Genomic DNA, 16807 nt, shown 5'->3' with positions numbered 1-16807 from the left:
GCTTTTCTTCTGCCCTATAAGTTAACCTTGACAATGTGATGTCAAACAATAATCACAGGAGCGCGACATCCCGAAGAGTGACCCATAGCAACGCAGCTCCTCCCGCCCCGCGCAGAGCTGGGCACTGCCACGGCGAGCGGCTCCCTCCTCACTCCCGGCACCGTTCGCCCCGCCCAGGAAGCGCCCTTTGCCAGCGGAGCAGGAAGCCGCTATCGGCGCACGGCCGGGCGGAAGCGGGCGTCTGCAGGTGGGCGCGGCTCGGGTCGGCTCGGCCCGGCCCGGCCGAGTCTCGTCTCCCGACACCCGCTGCTCTGGGGGACGGGGCGGCACCGGGGAGCTGGGATGGGGTGCCCCAGCCCACTCACGGCTGTGCCGTTCAGCTCCTGGGGGAAGTCAAGCGCACCGGGAGCCGGGCATGAGGCCCGCGTCAGAGGCTTTGTCTTTGGCCCTGTGTAGGAAGGAGATACCCAAAGGAGAAGCAAAAATGCAGCTCGAAGAAGGGGAGGGCCGGCTCGCCCCTGTCTCGGGGGGCTCTGATGTAGCGGCCACTCTTGTCTGCACGCTTCCCTTACCTGTTATGCAGCTCCCCCTCTCCATCCTCCTGCCCGCGAGCAGACGCCGGTCCCTCCCCATTTTCCACACAGTGCTTCTTACGGCTGTTACAGGAAGCTTTACACCCCTGCCACTGCCTTGTTCCCCCAGAACTACACCACACTTGCGCCTCACACACCGTTGAGGGTGCCCCAGCAGTGCACCCCACAGAGGCCCTCCCGTGTCTGTGCTTCAGCACCCCTGGCTGTGCTCAGGGCTGAGCAGGCACAGGAAAGCGCTGCAGGTTGAGTACATCTCATGGTACAGGGAAGGGGGCTTTCGTCAAACCTAAAAGAAACACAAGTAACTGTTGTCTGTGATAATATCTTCACCTTTTGCTTTTTACTGCAAGCATTATCTATCCCAGATAATAGCTGGGAAGAGAAAGATCTGAACGCCTTGTTCTGGATTGCAGGTTTCTGCTGTCATGCCTGGAGTGAGGATGCCTAGAGTGCATAGCCACAGAGGGCACTGCAGGAGCATAAGAAGCTGAAAATACGGTGATCTGCACTAGGATGAGTCCCATAACCTCCACAGCATGGTACAGCCATGGGAGGAATGTAGAGCTGAGTGGTCATAAGAGAAAGTAAGTAGCCAAGGTAAAGAACATAAATTGTAGGAGTCAGGTACAAAATCTAGATAATACTATTGCAGTACTAAAGCCAAGGCTGCAGGAACAGCACAAGGGATTTGCAATTCCCTTGCTGGAGGCCCAAATTAGATACCCTTCTGATCCTATTTTAGTAAAGCTGTGGATGGTGCCTGCAGGAGTCCCACACACCCACATACACAAGCGTTCTTCCCATCTTGGTTCCCACATTCAAGCAGTAACACAGTATGCCCAGGGATATGCTCCTGCTAGTAAGGGATGAAATCCCTGAAAGAATAACGTTCTCTCTGGTGATAAGGTTTGTCCCTTCCTTTCACAGGGACATGAATCTGATCATGGGAAATGACAAAACTTCCTTGCTCCAGACCAGCCTGTTAATTGTATTTGGGGTTATCTGCTTTCTGTTGAGCTGCTGTAGCAAACCTGAGCATAGCAGCAACCAAGCCAGGAAATCTTTCCAGGGTCACAAAGGAACTCTTCTTTCTACCTTGTCTGCTTGCTTAGATGTTTCCCTGAATGGCAACTCTTGGGGCATTTGTTAGATGTTGAAATGCTGAGGGCTTTGGGCTCCCAAAGTTCAGGTTTGCTGACAGCTTTTGGAGGGAAGCTCTGCTCTTTGAGGTCAGCTGCCTGGAGGGAAAGTCTGTGTGTGGATATGGTTTCGACTCCAGCTTTGGAATGGGGCTGTCTTGGTACATATCACATAAGACAGCTTGGTGTGGCTTGTAGTGCTGGGCTGTTGCAGCAAGGAGTCTTGATAGTGGCAAAGTCCCAAGAGCTGTAGGGCTGCAGAAAGCAACCTCCCTTCATGTATTGGCTTGGAACTGCTAGAACTGATCTATCTGCAGGGGTGGTCCACTTCAGCGTTCAGCAGATATTTACAGTAGGCACTTAGATTGTTAACTTTTAATAAGGTTTTAAGAATGCCTCTTTTCTTTTGCTAAGGCTTCATTGTTATATGTCTGATTTTTTTTTCTTTATGGTTCTGCAGTTCAAAATTGTAGTGTTTCTCTTTTGCTTGCTCCCCTTCTTTCTGTCCAGCTTTGCCACATAGAATGAAAGACTGCAAGAGTGGTGGTTTTGTAATTGTAGGCATCCAAGGTCTCAAACTGTTCCCTTCATCTGAGTTGTCTCCTTGATTCTGGCACTATCTAATCCCTTATCACCTGCTACCTATTGTAAAGTAGCTGTTGGTGAAGAATGGAATGATCCCGTAGCAGGTACCCATCAGTCTGCAGTGTTGGTTTGAACCAGTGGCCATCTGTCCGGTTAGTCCATCCTGTCTGGAGCTTGACTAGCTGTCCAGAGATATCAGTTGTTCAGAGAGACTGGTAGCTTGAAGCAGAGTTCAGGGGGTGCACTTTTGAAGTGATGCAAACTAGTAAGAACCTATAAAGATTAAAAGGGGTGGGGGAAAGCAATGTCTTTAATGCTTTGAAAATAGTCCCATAAGTGATCTCGCCTTTAGCTGTGATGCCATCAACCTCTGGTCCTAGATACACCCACGTGGTATCCTTCTAGCAGATTCTCCTGGAAGGCATGCTAAGGCATATGAAAATCAACAAGGTGCTTGGTGACAGCCAGCATGGCTTCACTAAGGGGAAATCCTGCCTGACCAATTTGGTGGCCTTCTATGATGGGGCTACAGAACTGATGGACAGCACTAAAGCAGTTGATGTCATCTACCTGGACTTGTGTAAAGCATTTGACACTGTCCCACACGACATCCTTGTCTCTAAATTGGAGAGACATCAGTTTGATGAATGGACCACTCGGTGGATAAAGAACCGGCTGGATGACCGCACACAAAGAGTTGTGGTCAATGGCTCAATGTCCGGCTGGAGACCAGTAACGAGTGGTGTCCCTCAGGGATCAGTGTTGGGACCGGTCTTGTTTAACATCTTCATCACTGACATGGACAGTGGGACTGAGTGCGCCCTCAGAAAGTTTGCCGATGACACCAAGCTGTGTGGTTCGGTTGATACGCTGGAGGGAAGGAATGCCATCCAGAGGGACCTTGACACGCTTGTGAGCTGGGCTGATGCCAACCTCATGAAGTTTAACCATGCCAAGTGCAAGGTCCTACACCTGGGTCGGAGCAATCCCAGACACAGCTACAGGTTGGGCAGAGAAGAGATTCAGAGCAGCCCTGCGGAGAAGGTGCTGGTCAATGAGAAAATGAACATGAGCCAGCAGTGTGTGCTCATAGCCCAGAAAGCCAACAGTATCCTGGGCTGCATCAAAAGGAGCATGACCAGCAGGTCGAAGGAGGTGATCCTGCCCCTCTACTCTGCTCTTGTGAGAACTCACTTGGAGTATTGTGTGCAGTTCTGGTGTCCTCAACATAAAAAGGACATGGAACTGTTGGAACAAGTCCAGAGGAGGCCACAAGAATGATCAGGGGACTGCAGCACCTCCCGTATGAAGAGAGGCTGAGAAAGTTGGGGCTGTTCAGCCTGGAGAAGAGAAGGCTGAGTGGAGACCTCATAGCAGCCTTCCAGTATCTGAAGGGGGCCTATAGGGATGCTGGGGAGGGACTCTTCATTAGGGACTGTAGTGGTAGGACAAGGGGTAATGGGTTAAAACTCAAACAGGGGAAGTTTAGATTGGATATAAGGAGGAAATTCTTTCCTGTTAGGGTGATGAGGCACTGGAATAGGTTGCCCAGGGAGGCTGTGAATGCTCCATCCCTGGCAGTGTTCAAGGCTAGGTTGGACGAGGCCTTGGGTGATATGGTTTAGAGCGAGGTGTCCCTGCCCATGGCAGGGGGGTTGGAACTTGATGATCTTAAGGTCCTTTCCAACCCTAACTATTCTATGATTCTATGATCTTTGATTCCTACTTCTGAATATAAAGTGACTGTTTTCTCTGTTCTTCTGCTTTTTTTTTTCCCTGCAGCAACTGCTGATGCCTGTCCTCTTGATACTAACTGCTGTTGCTTACTGTTTGTCTGGCTTTGGCCTTAAAATAGGAAATCCTGAAGGGAAAGTTCTCATCTTTGGTGCTAACAGGGTTTGTAAGAGCACCCTGCCCAACAGCTGCAACTGTGGCGGTTGCTGGAGCTCAGTAGGGACGTCAGGGTGGGAACCAACAGAATCCAGCTAGAGTAGACAAGATATCATATTGCCATCATGTTTTGTTGGGTTTTGCTGCCTCAGCCTGATAGTCCTGAAAGAGAAGAAAGAGAGGAGGTAGCAAGTAAGAAAATCAGGTTCTGGTAACTAAAGAAATTTTAAAGTTTCCATTTAAAATAATCTTAGGAGAGTAATGAGTCTTTTGGCTGTCATTAAAGAACTGTAAGTGTGGCTTGGCTGGGTTTTGCTCATTGCTTACACTGGTATCTAGCATTGCTGTCAACCAGTTCTGAGTCCAGCACATCTGGTCTATGCCCTAACGCTTATGATAAGAGAGGCAGCCTTGAATCTCCTCTAAGGCAAGTCTCTAACTCCGGATACCTCTTTAGCATACAGAATGTCCATAAATGCTGTTGCTCAGTTGACTTCATTCTTTCAGGCAACCACTCTGCTTGCTCTCCAGCAGGGGCAGTAGATTTTAAGACATATGAAAAGCTCTTGCTGAATATTCAACTAAGATTACTTTTGTTTGCTTTTGTAAGGATTCCTGGTTGCTGAACCTGATGTAACTGCACAGATGGACCAAGGAGAAGAACAAGATCATGAGGCCTCAGAGGAGACACACATGGGTGAGGAACAAGTTAGATAAAATTATAAACACAGCAAGCAAAATGCTTTCTGAATTGCTTCAGCAGCCATTTTATTTCATGCAGCTCATATTAAGACCTTTTCCCCTCAGGGCAGGCAGACAGCCTTTGCCAGCCTGCTGTTAAGAGTATGTATAGGAAGACGGAGTATTAGGAAGACGAGACGTGAAGATTTGTTGGGGGCAAGGAGACACCTGTAGCATAGCCTTTGGCTCTACTGTTTGTGGCACGTCAGTCTTCCTTTTACTGCTCCTCCTACACAGTGCAGATCAGGCTTCCTAGGGTAACAGCTTGCCCATTCTCTGTTGTGCCACTCCCCACCAAGAATCACAGTTACAGTTATACATTTTTTCCAGATGATGAGCTAGGTCCCCTTCCAGATCACCTTGCAATCACAGATCTTCAGGATGTGTTGGCAGTGGGATCCAGAGGAGGAGAGGAACAATTGGAAAACAGTCATGGAAGTCAGCATGATTCCTCAGGAGCTCAGCAGGGTGGGTGTGAGGAAGAAGGGATGACTAAGCCACCTTATTCTAATATCAGCCTGGTAAAAAGACAGGACAGAAGGACATCAGCAGCCTCACAGCACACTCCTTGTGCAGGGCTACCCACCATCTGCTCTGAGTGTGGCAGGGGCTTCAGTCGGAGCTTCCATCTCATCCAGCACCAGCGAATGCACACTGGGGAGCGCCCCTTCCTGTGCGGGGAGTGTGGCAAGGGCTTCAGCCAGAGCTCCCATCTCATCCAGCACCAGTGGGTCCACACGGGCCAGAAACCCTACACCTGTGCTAAGTGTGGGAAGAGCTTCAGCCAGAGCTCCAACCTCCTCAAGCACCAGCGCATTCACACGGGGCTCAAGCCCTACATGTGCAGTGAGTGTGGCAAGATCTTCAGCGACAGCTCCACCTGCATCAAGCACCAGCGCATGCACACAGGTGAGCGGCCCTACAAGTGCCCAGCCTGTGGAAAAAACTTCAGCCAACACTCCCACCTCCTTCAGCACCAGCGCACCCATGACGGCATTCGGCCTTACGCCTGTGGGCAGTGTGGCAAACATTTTGGGCAGAGCTCTGACCTCATTAACCACACTCGTACCCACACTGGTGAGAAGCCTTACAAATGCAGCCAGTGTGGCCGGGGCTTCAGTGGCAACTCCAACCTCATCAAGCATACCTGTATCCACACTGGGGAGCAGCTGTACCGCTGCACCCAGTGTGGGGAGAGCTTTCGTTTCCAGCCCCAGCTGGTATGCCACCAGAAGCACCACACTGACTAGCTGGTGGAGTGGAGAAGGCTTTGCGGACCACAGGCAGCTACCTGGTGTTGAGAAGATGCACAGCTGCTCCCTGGACACCTGATACGGGACATGAGTTTTGTGGAAGGAAGCTCTCAGAGCCTTGTCCCCTTGCATTCTGGGTAACTGAACACTGTCCAGGCAGTTGAGCAGAGGGAGGCTGCTGCGAAACAAGCTGTGTTCACTGTGGTGCAGTGCTTGTTCTGAGCCCCTCTTTTGGGGATAGGGAGAGGAAAGGTGCTTATATGGTATGGTATGTTCAAGGCCAGAGAAGAGAACATAGGACTGGTGTCTTTCTCTGTTATTTCTAGCAGGGAATGGTTTTTATCCCAGTAAAAAAGAGCTAAAATCTGTACCTGTTTGCTGTACAAGGTTTGCTGTAGAAGCTGCCTGGGTTTTACCACATGGTAAGGCCACAGCCTGGGATGATCACTCCCTTTAGAATCCGCATTTCCCACTTGCCAGTGGTCTTGGGTTTGGGTGACATTAGTACCTATTTATTTTAAAGTCCCACAAGACTGCTGCATGCCTCAGCATACATGTGCTTTCTTGGGATGTCATCTATGGAGCAGTATTTTTGCTGGGTTGTATGGTTGTTACATTGACAGTTCCACAAATGACAGCTTACTCCTCAGCAGTAATTAAGTTAATTAACATCCTTACGGGTATTTCTCTCAGATTCTTGTTTAGATGCTTTTGTGGGTGGCACTTTATGAATGTTTTCTATAAGGCTCCTAAAAGTATTTAGGATTACTTTTTTAATTGTGGTGGTCTAATTGTCAGTTGATGAGCAGAAGAAGGATGACATTTGAAAAATAAGCTATGTCAAACTTTGATTTTATATTAAATGTTAAACATTTTTTCCTGCATAGAACTTTTAAACTCAAACGCCATGGTTTTGTGGTGTTACTGATTATGAGGAGGTAATTATGACACTGATTTCTAGAATTCAGGTGATATTTTTGCCAGTGATTTCAACATCTTCAAATAATGACTTTCTAAGAAATCTGGGGAAGGCAGGATTCAAAGAAAGCAGAATCTCTTCAGAGAGATCTTCACTTAGAGAAGGAGAATACTACTACTGGGAGTCTGTCCTTAAAAGAAATTCTCTCTCAGGCAGCCGCTTGGTATGGGGGAGGAGAGGGCTGGCAGTAATAACAGAGATGTTAATACATCTAGCACGGAAAAACTCCGTGTAATGAACATGGCAGTGTATGCTGAAATGCCTTTTCCACCCACAGAGCCAAACAGAAGAAATTACAGTATGCTTTAGGCAAGAAAATGAAGTGATCAGATCTGTTGTGGAGTTCTTGTTTTTGGCATCCCAGATAGGCCTAATGCTAACAATGAGCTTTCACATGGAGGTGAACTCCCAGATGAGGGATATCACTAAAGGCAAAGAGAACACCAGCTCAAAGAGCACAAGATTCCTTCAATCAAGCTGTGAACAGAAGGAATGTGAACGGAATGTAGATACATCCATATGTCCGTTAGTCTTCAGCTGCTGTCTCAGAGGGCACAGCTTCATGCTTCATTGACAGTAGATCTGGTTTAAGTCATTTGCCTCTCACTCTACTCCCACCTTCTCCCCTACAGCCTGAATTAATACAACTGTGCTAAGTAACGGTTGACAGAGCTGTGCCTTAGATCAGATCTGTAAGATGATCTACTCTTTTAAATGGCAGGCTTTGGGGAGTTCATTTTAAGCTGCATTCATCCAATCTAGGCCACAGCCTCACAAGCAGCCCAGTAGACATAGCTCTTGCAGGTCCTGGTGACCAGCATCGTTCAACTGGTTGCCCTTCAGGAGCAATCAGACTTACTGAATGTGGGCTGTTGCAAATGATTTTACTACAGAATATAGTAGACTCACATGTTTTGCAGAGCAGATGATCAGGGACTGAGCACCCAGGTTAAATCCCTGGGGCTTATATTATGCACTAGTGTAGGCATAACCTAAGGGTACCAGTCAGCTGAGTGAGATGAGCAATATTCATACGCCATTTCTGTCTTGACGTTTCACATGCTGAAGCACACCAGCGTGTCCCCCTTCACTTTGCTCATGTTAATGAATTTAGTTCTTATCTCCAGGCAGCTGTTTTCCTTTTCTCCTCCAGGCTCTCACTACCAGCTGCTTCACAAAAACCAGTGTCCTCCCTCATTAGCTTAAACAGTTTGCCCAATATTTTGACCATGGCTTCTTTCTGGTTTTCCCATGAATCAGTGTCATTGAAGTACTCAAACAGGAAATCAGTTAAGATCAGCTGCAAGGGCTGCTTCTGAATTGGTATGTCTGCAAGTAAAGTTGTGCCACATCCAGAAGTGGGTGGATCTCTGGTCTTTCCAGAAATGCTGTTTGTGTGGAGAGACGTAGACGGATTGATCGATCAGATAGATCATGGTTGTAACGCGATCAAAAGCTGTAGTGAGTAATAATGTGGGTATCCAGACTGAGCCTTTCTGCAGACATGCGGCCGTGCAGGTGTCCGGCTGCAGTGAATGCCTGGGCCTGGCACTTGTATTGGAGGGAGCCAGTAGCACTGCTTGTGTTCACTGTGAGCAAATAAGTGATCTGCTCAGGCAGGTGGTTGAACTGAGGGAGGAGGTAGACAGGTTGAGAGCCATCAGAGAATGCGAAAGGGAAATAGATTGGGGGAGCCACACCTTAAGGCAAGGGCAGAGGGAAGTGGTTGAACAAGTAATGGATCCCCTTCCCTCCTACCATCAGACAGAAGGAGAGAACTTAAGGGACAAGGATGTATGGAGGGTGGTCCCTCCTCGGAGAGGTAAGCGAAAACCCTCACAATCCCTTCCTCCCTCCCAGTTGCCCTTGAATAACAGGTATGAGGTCTTGGAACTACAGGGCCAGGTAAATGGAGATGGAGAGGTAAATCTATCTAGTGAGTCACCTAGGGCTTGCCACTCACCCCCATGCCTTAGAACTTCACCAACCAAGAAGAAAAGAAGAGTAATTGTGGTGGGTGACTCCCTTCTGAGGGGAACAGAAGGGCCTATTTGTAGACCTGATCCATCCCATAGGGAAGTCTGCTGCCTACCTGGGGCTCAGATTAGAGATGTTAAAAAGAAACTCTGTGATCTGGTGCAGCCCTCTGACTATTATCCGCTGCTGGTTTTTAAGCTTGGTGGTGATTAAATTATTACAAGGAGGGCAAGGGCAATGAAGAGAGATTTGAGAGCCCTGGGGCAGCTGGTTAAAGGGTCTGGTGCGCAAGTGGTGTTTGCCTCTATACCTGTTACAAGCAAGGGTGAAGAGATAAATAGGAAGAGTCTGCAGATGAATGTATGGCTACGTGACTGGTGCCAAAGGCAGGGGTTTGGGTTTTTCAACCACGGGCTGCTGTATGAGACACCTGGTTTGCTGGTGGCAGGTGGGATACACCAGTCCCAGAGAGGGAAAAGAGTTTTGGGGCAGGAGTTAGCAGGGCTTATTGACGGCTTTAAACTAGATATGAAGGGGGGAGGGGATTTATCTGGGCCTGTTAGGGACAAGCCCATGAGAAACATGCTAGAGCTTAAAGGATGGCGGACTAGGGCGGACTAGGTTCTAGTATTAATGAAGACGTGAAGGCTTCCTGCCTCCCGAGGGAGCCAGCAGCGTGCTCTGCTCACTCCCTGAAATGCCTGTACACCAATGCACACAGCATGGGGAATAAACAGGAGGTGTTAGAAGTCTATGTGCAGTCTAAAGGCTATGATCTAGTGGCAATTACAGAGACATGGTGGGACAGCTCACATGACTGGAATGTGGTCATGGATGGCTATGTCCTTTTTAGGAAAGATAGGTCAGCAAAGCGAGGTGGTGGAGTTGCTCTTTATGTGAGAGAGCAACTAGATTGTATTGAGTTCTGTCTGGGGCCAGATGAGGAGCAAATGGAATGTCTGTGGGTACAAATTAAGGGACAGACTGGTACGGGTGATACAGTTGTGGGGGTCTATTATAGATCTCCTGATCAGGATGAAGGAGTTGATGAGGCTTTCTACAGGCAACTGGAAGTAGCCTCGCAACTACATGCCTTAGTCCTCATGGGGGATTTTAACTATCCCGATATTTGCTGGAAGACTCGCACAGCCAATCATTCACAGTCTAGGAGGTTCCTCCAGTGCATTGATGATACTTCTTAATGCAAGTGGTGGACAAACCAACTAGGAGAGGAGCACTGCTAGATTTAGTACTCACCAGCAAGGAGGGTTTGGTTGAAGGGGTGGTGATCAGTGGCAGCCTTGGCTGCAGTGACCATGAGATGGTGGAGTTTAGGATCCTGTGTGGGAGGAATAGAATACCTAGCAAGGCCACAGTTCTGGATTTCCAAAGGGCCAACTTTGGCCTGTTCACTCAACTGCTAAGAGAAGTCTCGTGGGAAAGGGTACTAGGCGGTAAAGGGGCTCAAGATAGTCAGTCAGCATTCAAGGACCGCTTCTTCCAAGCTCAGGATCTGAGCGTCCCAATGGTCAGGAAATCAAGTAAGGGAGCTAGGAGACCAGCGTGGTTAAACAAGGAGCTGCTGGGCAAACTCAAGTGGAAAAGGAGAATCTATGGATTATGGAAGGGGGGGCTGGCCACTTGGGAGGAATATAGAACAGTTGTTAGAGGATGTAGGGAGGCAATTAGGACAGCTAAGGCCTCCTTGGAACTTAATCTTGCTAGTCAGGTTAAGGACAATAGAAAGGGTTTCTTCAAATACATAGCAAATAAAACTAACACAAGAGGCAATATAGGCCCACTGCTGAACGAGGTGGGTGCCCTGGAGACAGAGGATATAAAGAAGGCAAAGGTGCTGAATGCCTTCTTTGCCTCTGTCTTTACTCCTGCAGACTCTCCCCGGGGGCCCCAGATTCCTATTGCTCCAGAAGGAGTCAGGACGAAGGAGGAGTTTGCTTTGGTAGATGAGGATTGGGTTAGGGATCAGCTATGCAATCTGGAAATCTATAAATCGATGGGTCCGGATGGAATGCACCCACGGGTGCTGAGGGAGCTGGCGGAGGTCATTGCTAGGCCACTCTCCATCATCTTTGGTAAGTCGTGGGAAACGGGAGAGGTGCCTGAGGATTGGAGGATGGCAAATGTCACACCAGTCTATAAGAAGGGCAAGAAGGAGGACCCGGGTAATTATAGACCGGTCAGCCTTACCTCTGTCCCTGGAAAGGTGATGGAACAACTTATTCTTGACTCCATTTCTAGGCATATCAAGGATGAGGGCGTTATTAAGAACAGCCAACATGGTTTTATGAGGGGGAAGTCATGTTTGACCAACCTTATAGCCTTCTATGAGGAAGTGACTAGGTGGAGGGATGATGGTAGAGCAGTAGATGTGGTTTTTCTTTATTTCAGTAAGGCATTTGATACTGTCTCCCACAGCATTCTCATAGATAAGCTAAGGAAGCGTGGGCTTGACGATCAGGTAGTGAGGTGGATCAAGAACTGGTTGGAAGGAAGAAGGCAGAGAGTTGTGGTCAATGGTGCAGAGTCTAGCTGGAGGTCTGTGACTAGTGGAGTCCCTCAGGGGTTGGTGCTGGGACCAGTGCTGTTTAATATTTTCATCAACAACCTGGATGAGGGAACCGAGTGTACTCTCTGCAAGTTCGCTGATGGCACTAAGCTGGGAGGAGTGGCTGACACACCAGAAGGCTGTGTGGCCATTCAGCGAGACCTGGACAGGCTGGAGAGTTGGGCAGGGAGAAATCTGATGAAATTCAACAAGGGCAAGTGTAGAGTCTTGCATCTGGGGAAGAACAACCCCATGTACCAGTACAGGCTGGGGACTGACCTGCTGGAAAGTAGCGAAGGGGAAAGGGACCTGGGGGTCCTGGTGGATAGGAGGATGAACATGAGCCAGCAATGTGCCCTTGTGGCCAAGAGGGCAAATGGCATCCTGGGGTGCATTAGAAAGGGTGTGGTTAGTAGGTCAAGAGAGGTTCTCCTCCCCCTCTATTCTGCCTTGGTTAGGCCGCATCTGGAATATTGCGTCCAGTTCTGGGCCCCTCAGTTCAAGAAGGACAGGGAACTGCTTGAAAGAGTCCAGCACAGAGCCACAAAGATGATTAAGGGAGTGGAACACCTCCCTTATGAGGAGAGGCTGAAGGAGCTGGGTCTCTTCAGCTTGGAGAAGAGGAGACTGAGGGGTGACCTCATCAGTGTTTACAAATATGTAACGGGTGGGAGTCAGGAGGGTGGAAGTAGGCTTTTTTCAGTGATATCCAGTGAAAGAACAAGGGGCAATGGGTGTAAACTGGAGCATAGAAGGTTCCACGTTAACATCAAGAAGAACTTCTTTACTGTGAGATTGACAGAGCACTGGAACAGGTTGCCCAGGGGGGTTGTGGAGTCTCCCACATTGGAGATATTCAAGGCCCGCCTGGACAAGTTCCTGTGTGATGTACTCTAGGTTACCCTGCTCTTGCAGTGGGGTTGGACCAGATGATCTCTTGAGGTCCCTTCCAACCCTTTGGATTCTGTGATTCTGTGAAATACTGGGACACTACCCATTCTCTTCCTTTTAGAGGTCTTTGCAGTAGTACAAAACTCGGCTACTGCTCTTCAAACGCATTTTGAAATGCATGCTTGAGCACTGAACTTTTAGACTTGGAATTAATTTGAAATCCTTTAAAACCCCTTGTTGTTGGGGACTCTGTAACTCCAGACTCAGTGATCTGATGAGGGAAGTTGGGACAGTTAGGAATTGTTTCAGCTACAATGCAGCATATTTGCTTAATTAAGAAGTGTGTCTTATCAGGATGACAGACAGTCCATGGAGACCTCCTGATTATTGAGCCCTGTGGTAGTAACTTGCCTTCTACAACTATGCATAAGAACCAGCCTAAGTTGCATATCACTGAAACTGGGCAGTGAAATTTTCCACTCGGGCACCAGACTGGTGAACAGAAGGAAGCCTCAGATCTCTCCTGACAAGTGAAGATGAAAATTACTATATATAAATATATATTTCTATTATAAAAAAAACAAAACCCCAACAAAACACACCACAACCACCAAACGACCTCTCACTCCCCCGGTGCTACCTGAAACATACCTTAGGCCCCAGTTGTGCTACCCACACAAGTTCTGTTGTTGATTGTCAGGTAAAGTCCTGTTTGTGTGTGGGACCAGGTGTTCTCCTGGTCTCAGCAACTCAATTCAGCAGATACAGGTTCCAAAGTGTGTCGATGGGTTCTGGCTGCTGGACTGCACTGGGATGTGAGTGTGCTGTGCCTTCTTGATTTGAATAGTTTTACTTTCTCAGAAGTCCTGACCATTTGTCTGTGCTCATAGTTTCAGCTGAAGGTGCTGGGGCTTTGAGTTCTGGAGAAAAATGTTCCAGCTACCGGGCCTGCATATCTTCTCTGCACACATTTTGTGATAGCAGCTAAGTCCATGCATAAAGATTTGTAGGACCTGCATTTTAGGCAGGTATGCCTCAAACTTTTACTGGGCAGGCTTACCCTTTCAAGTCTTAAGATTGCCAAAAAAATTGAAAAAGAAATGCAAGAAGAGCTTATATACCTAAGGTAGCCTCCATTTTAGCAACCTCAGCCTTCTTGCAGAATCTTACTGACCTGAAGATGAGAGAGGGGTTCCTGTTCTCCTTATTGGTAAGACTGGCAAGAATGCTGCTCCCCACAGCCAGCAGCTCCAAGCTGTTATAGGCTATGCCCTCCCCAACAGAGTGCAGTCCCACAGTGTCGTCAGACTCGGGGCAGTTCTCCTTTGGCTGACTTGCTTTAAATCCACATCCTCCAGTTGGAGGTCCACCTGTATGAACAAGTGTCTTTTCTGTGATTGTACATAAATTTAATGATGACACATAGATGCAGTGGTCCTCACATAGAACACAGCAGTGTATATAAAAGATAAAGCTTTCAGCTTGCTATGCTACAGTTTTACCTGATCTCCACCTTACAGTATGTTAAAGTCCCTGCCAGAACTTGCAGTTCCAAGGTGAGCAGGACTGAGGCCTGTAGAAGCACATATTCTGGCTTTGCCAGGAAGCAGGGAACTTTAAATAAATTAATAATTTAGCAGGCTGTTGAGTGTAAAATGCATCCAGTTTGAGCTGAAACTCCCACCACCCTGGGGTACCTATTCAGAGACAAGTGCGCTGACTAATCTGCTTCTCAAAGAGAAAATGTGATAGCCCGGATACAAAAATCACCAACTCTAAAGGGGCTGATGCAAACTTACTTGAAGTATAACCAGAAAGGATTTCTATCCACAGTGAGGACTAACTGAAAGTACTACACCTCCTGCAGTAAGTGGTCCTGTGCCACTTCAGGCATTTTTTTTCAGGCTCCTTTCTCTAATTCAGAAATGATAGACCTGTATCTATAGCTGAGAGCTTTGGGCCAACTGGGTCTGGACACAGAATAGCCTTACCTATAACAAGAGGCAACCAAAAATTACTGTGGGACCTGAGGGGCACCCGTGGCTTCTACCTTGCTAAGCATAAACATTTCCCCAGCCAGAAGCAACTTCCCAGGGAACTGGGTATCCACCCAGTATTTCTGATGTCATGCCTTCCCACACCCATTTGACTTCATGGTATGCACACCCTTCCTTCTTCTTGTAGGTTTGGAGATTTCTTCACTGTCGAGGGAGTTGTGGGAAGGAGAAGGAATGAAGAGGCCGAAAGAGACACTGAGTGCCATCACGCATGGGAAGAGAAGGATTAAGCATAAAATCACATAACGGTTTGGGTTGGAAAGGACCTTAAATATAACCTAGTTTCAACTAGAGCAGGTTGCTCCAAGCCCCATCCAACCTGGCCTTGAACACTGCCAGGGATGGGGCAGCCACAGCTTCTCTGGGCACCCTGTGCCAGCGCCTCACAAACCTCGCAGGGAAGGATTCCTTTATAATGTCTGATCTAAATCTCCCCTCTTTCAGTTTAAAGCCATTCCCCCTTCTCCTGTCACTACATGCTGTTGTAAAAAGCCCCTCCAGATTTCATGTAGGCCCCTTTAGGTACTGGAAAGGCTGCAATAAGGTCTCCTCAGAGCCTTCTCTTCTTCAGGCTAAACTCCCCCAGCTCTCTCAGCCTGTCTTGACACAAGACATGTTCCAGCCCTCTGGCCATCTCCATGGCCTTCCTCACTTGAGCAGGTCCACATCTCTTGTGGCCTCACAGCTGAACACAGTACTGCAGGTGTGGTCTCTAAAGAGCAGAGTAGAGGGGCAGGATCACCTCCTTCGACCTGCTGGTCACACTCCTTTTGATGCAGCCCAGGATACTGTTGGCTTTCTGGGCTATGAGCACACACTGAAGCCGGCTCATGTTCATTTTCTCATTGACCAGCACCCCCAAGTCCTTCTCTGCAGGGCTGCTCTGAATCTTTTCTTTACCCAACCTGTAGCTGTGTCTGGGATTGCCCCAACCCAGGTGTAGGACCTTGCACTTGGCATGGTTAAACTTCATGATGTTGGCATCATCCCACCTCACAAGCGTGTCAAGGTCCCTCTGGATGGCATTCCTTCCCTCCAGCGTATCAACCGAACCACACAGCTTGGTGTCACTGGAAAACTTCCTGTGGGCGCGCTCAATCCCACTGTCCATGTCAGCGACAAAGATGTTGAACAAGATGGTCCGAACACCGACTCCTGAGGGACACCACTCGTTAACAGTTTGCACTGGATGCTGAGCTGTTTACAGTTAACAGTTTTCAGGGCCGGGTGTTACAGATCCTTACCACCGCACACTCCATTCGGCCGTTGCGCACCGCTCGGCATCATGGCTGGGCGCCAGGGGGCGCAGCGCCACAACCTGTGGTGGGGCTGTTGAAGCCCCTCAGCGGTGGGGAGCGGCGGAGCTCGGGCGCTCCTGTGGGGAAGCTGGTAGAGGTTCCCCACTCATCTCGTTAGCACCTAAGGGCACGGGGGTATCGTTTTGAGTTACGGTGGGCTTTCTCTCGTTAACGTTCGTGTCTGGATCCATATTTACCACGGGTATAAAGCTGAGGCAATAGTTCAGTGCATAGCCAGAACATTCAAGTTCTGCTGCAACCCTGAAGAGTTCAGAGCAGGGCTGAGCTCGCTGGGGCTCGGCCAGCCTTCCTGTAGGAAACAGGTGACCCTGCGTTGCTTCCCTTTCCAGAGGGAGGAAGCTGAGGAGGCAAGGCATGACGCACCCTGAGAAACTGAGTGGGGAGCTGCCTGTGGCTCTTCTGCGCCTGGCTGGATAATGCCTGGCAAATACGGGTTTAAACATGTAAATGCCTTCCAGACTACGCCTGCAAACAGTGTGAGAGCCCACATCCGTTATTTATAACATGGAGACAGGATTTAAATGAAGTTGCTTGTGAGAGACAAAAAACATTGGTACAGAGCTCAGCAGACATAAGGATGAAGGGGTCAGACTGCCAAAGGGAAAGAACATGTCTGTAGGAAAAGATTGTTTCCCAATAAAATCCACAAGGAAAAAGTTTTTAGGTCTTCAAAATCAGTTTATCCTTTCTGTGAAGTACTGTGGCTCCATGGAGTACTTACAGAGGTTTCTTGTATGAAAGGAGGCTGGGCAGAACATGCTTGTATACGTTACCCTGTGAACTTGCTATGAAATTCATGCAGGGGTCTGCTGCTCCA

The 16807-nt window shown here is 48.5% G+C and overlaps 1 protein-coding gene across 1 annotated transcript; it reads left to right on the top strand.

Moving 5' to 3' along the window:
• Positions 1-705: 705 nt before the first annotated feature.
• LOC133220576 (zinc finger protein 239-like) lies at positions 706-7077 on the top strand. The gene is made up of 3 exons (XM_061368797.1): positions 706-1190; positions 4818-4904; positions 5279-7077. The coding sequence occupies exons 2-3, from the start codon at positions 4853-4855 to the stop codon at positions 6196-6198; spliced, it is 972 nt and encodes a 323-aa protein (XP_061224781.1). The 5' UTR covers positions 706-1190; positions 4818-4852; the 3' UTR covers positions 6199-7077.
• The last annotated feature ends 9730 nt before the right edge of the window (positions 7078-16807 follow it).

This window comes from Neopsephotus bourkii, unplaced genomic scaffold, assembly GCF_033783945.1.
Source record: "Neopsephotus bourkii isolate Nb327-2 ecotype Australia unplaced genomic scaffold, CSIRO-AGI_Nbou_v1 NB_1446, whole genome shotgun sequence".
NCBI classification, from domain to species: Eukaryota; Metazoa; Chordata; class Aves; order Psittaciformes; family Psittacidae; genus Neopsephotus; species Neopsephotus bourkii.
The sequence above is the reverse complement of the archived record's forward strand: the minus strand, read 5'-3'. Positions and strand labels throughout refer to the sequence as shown.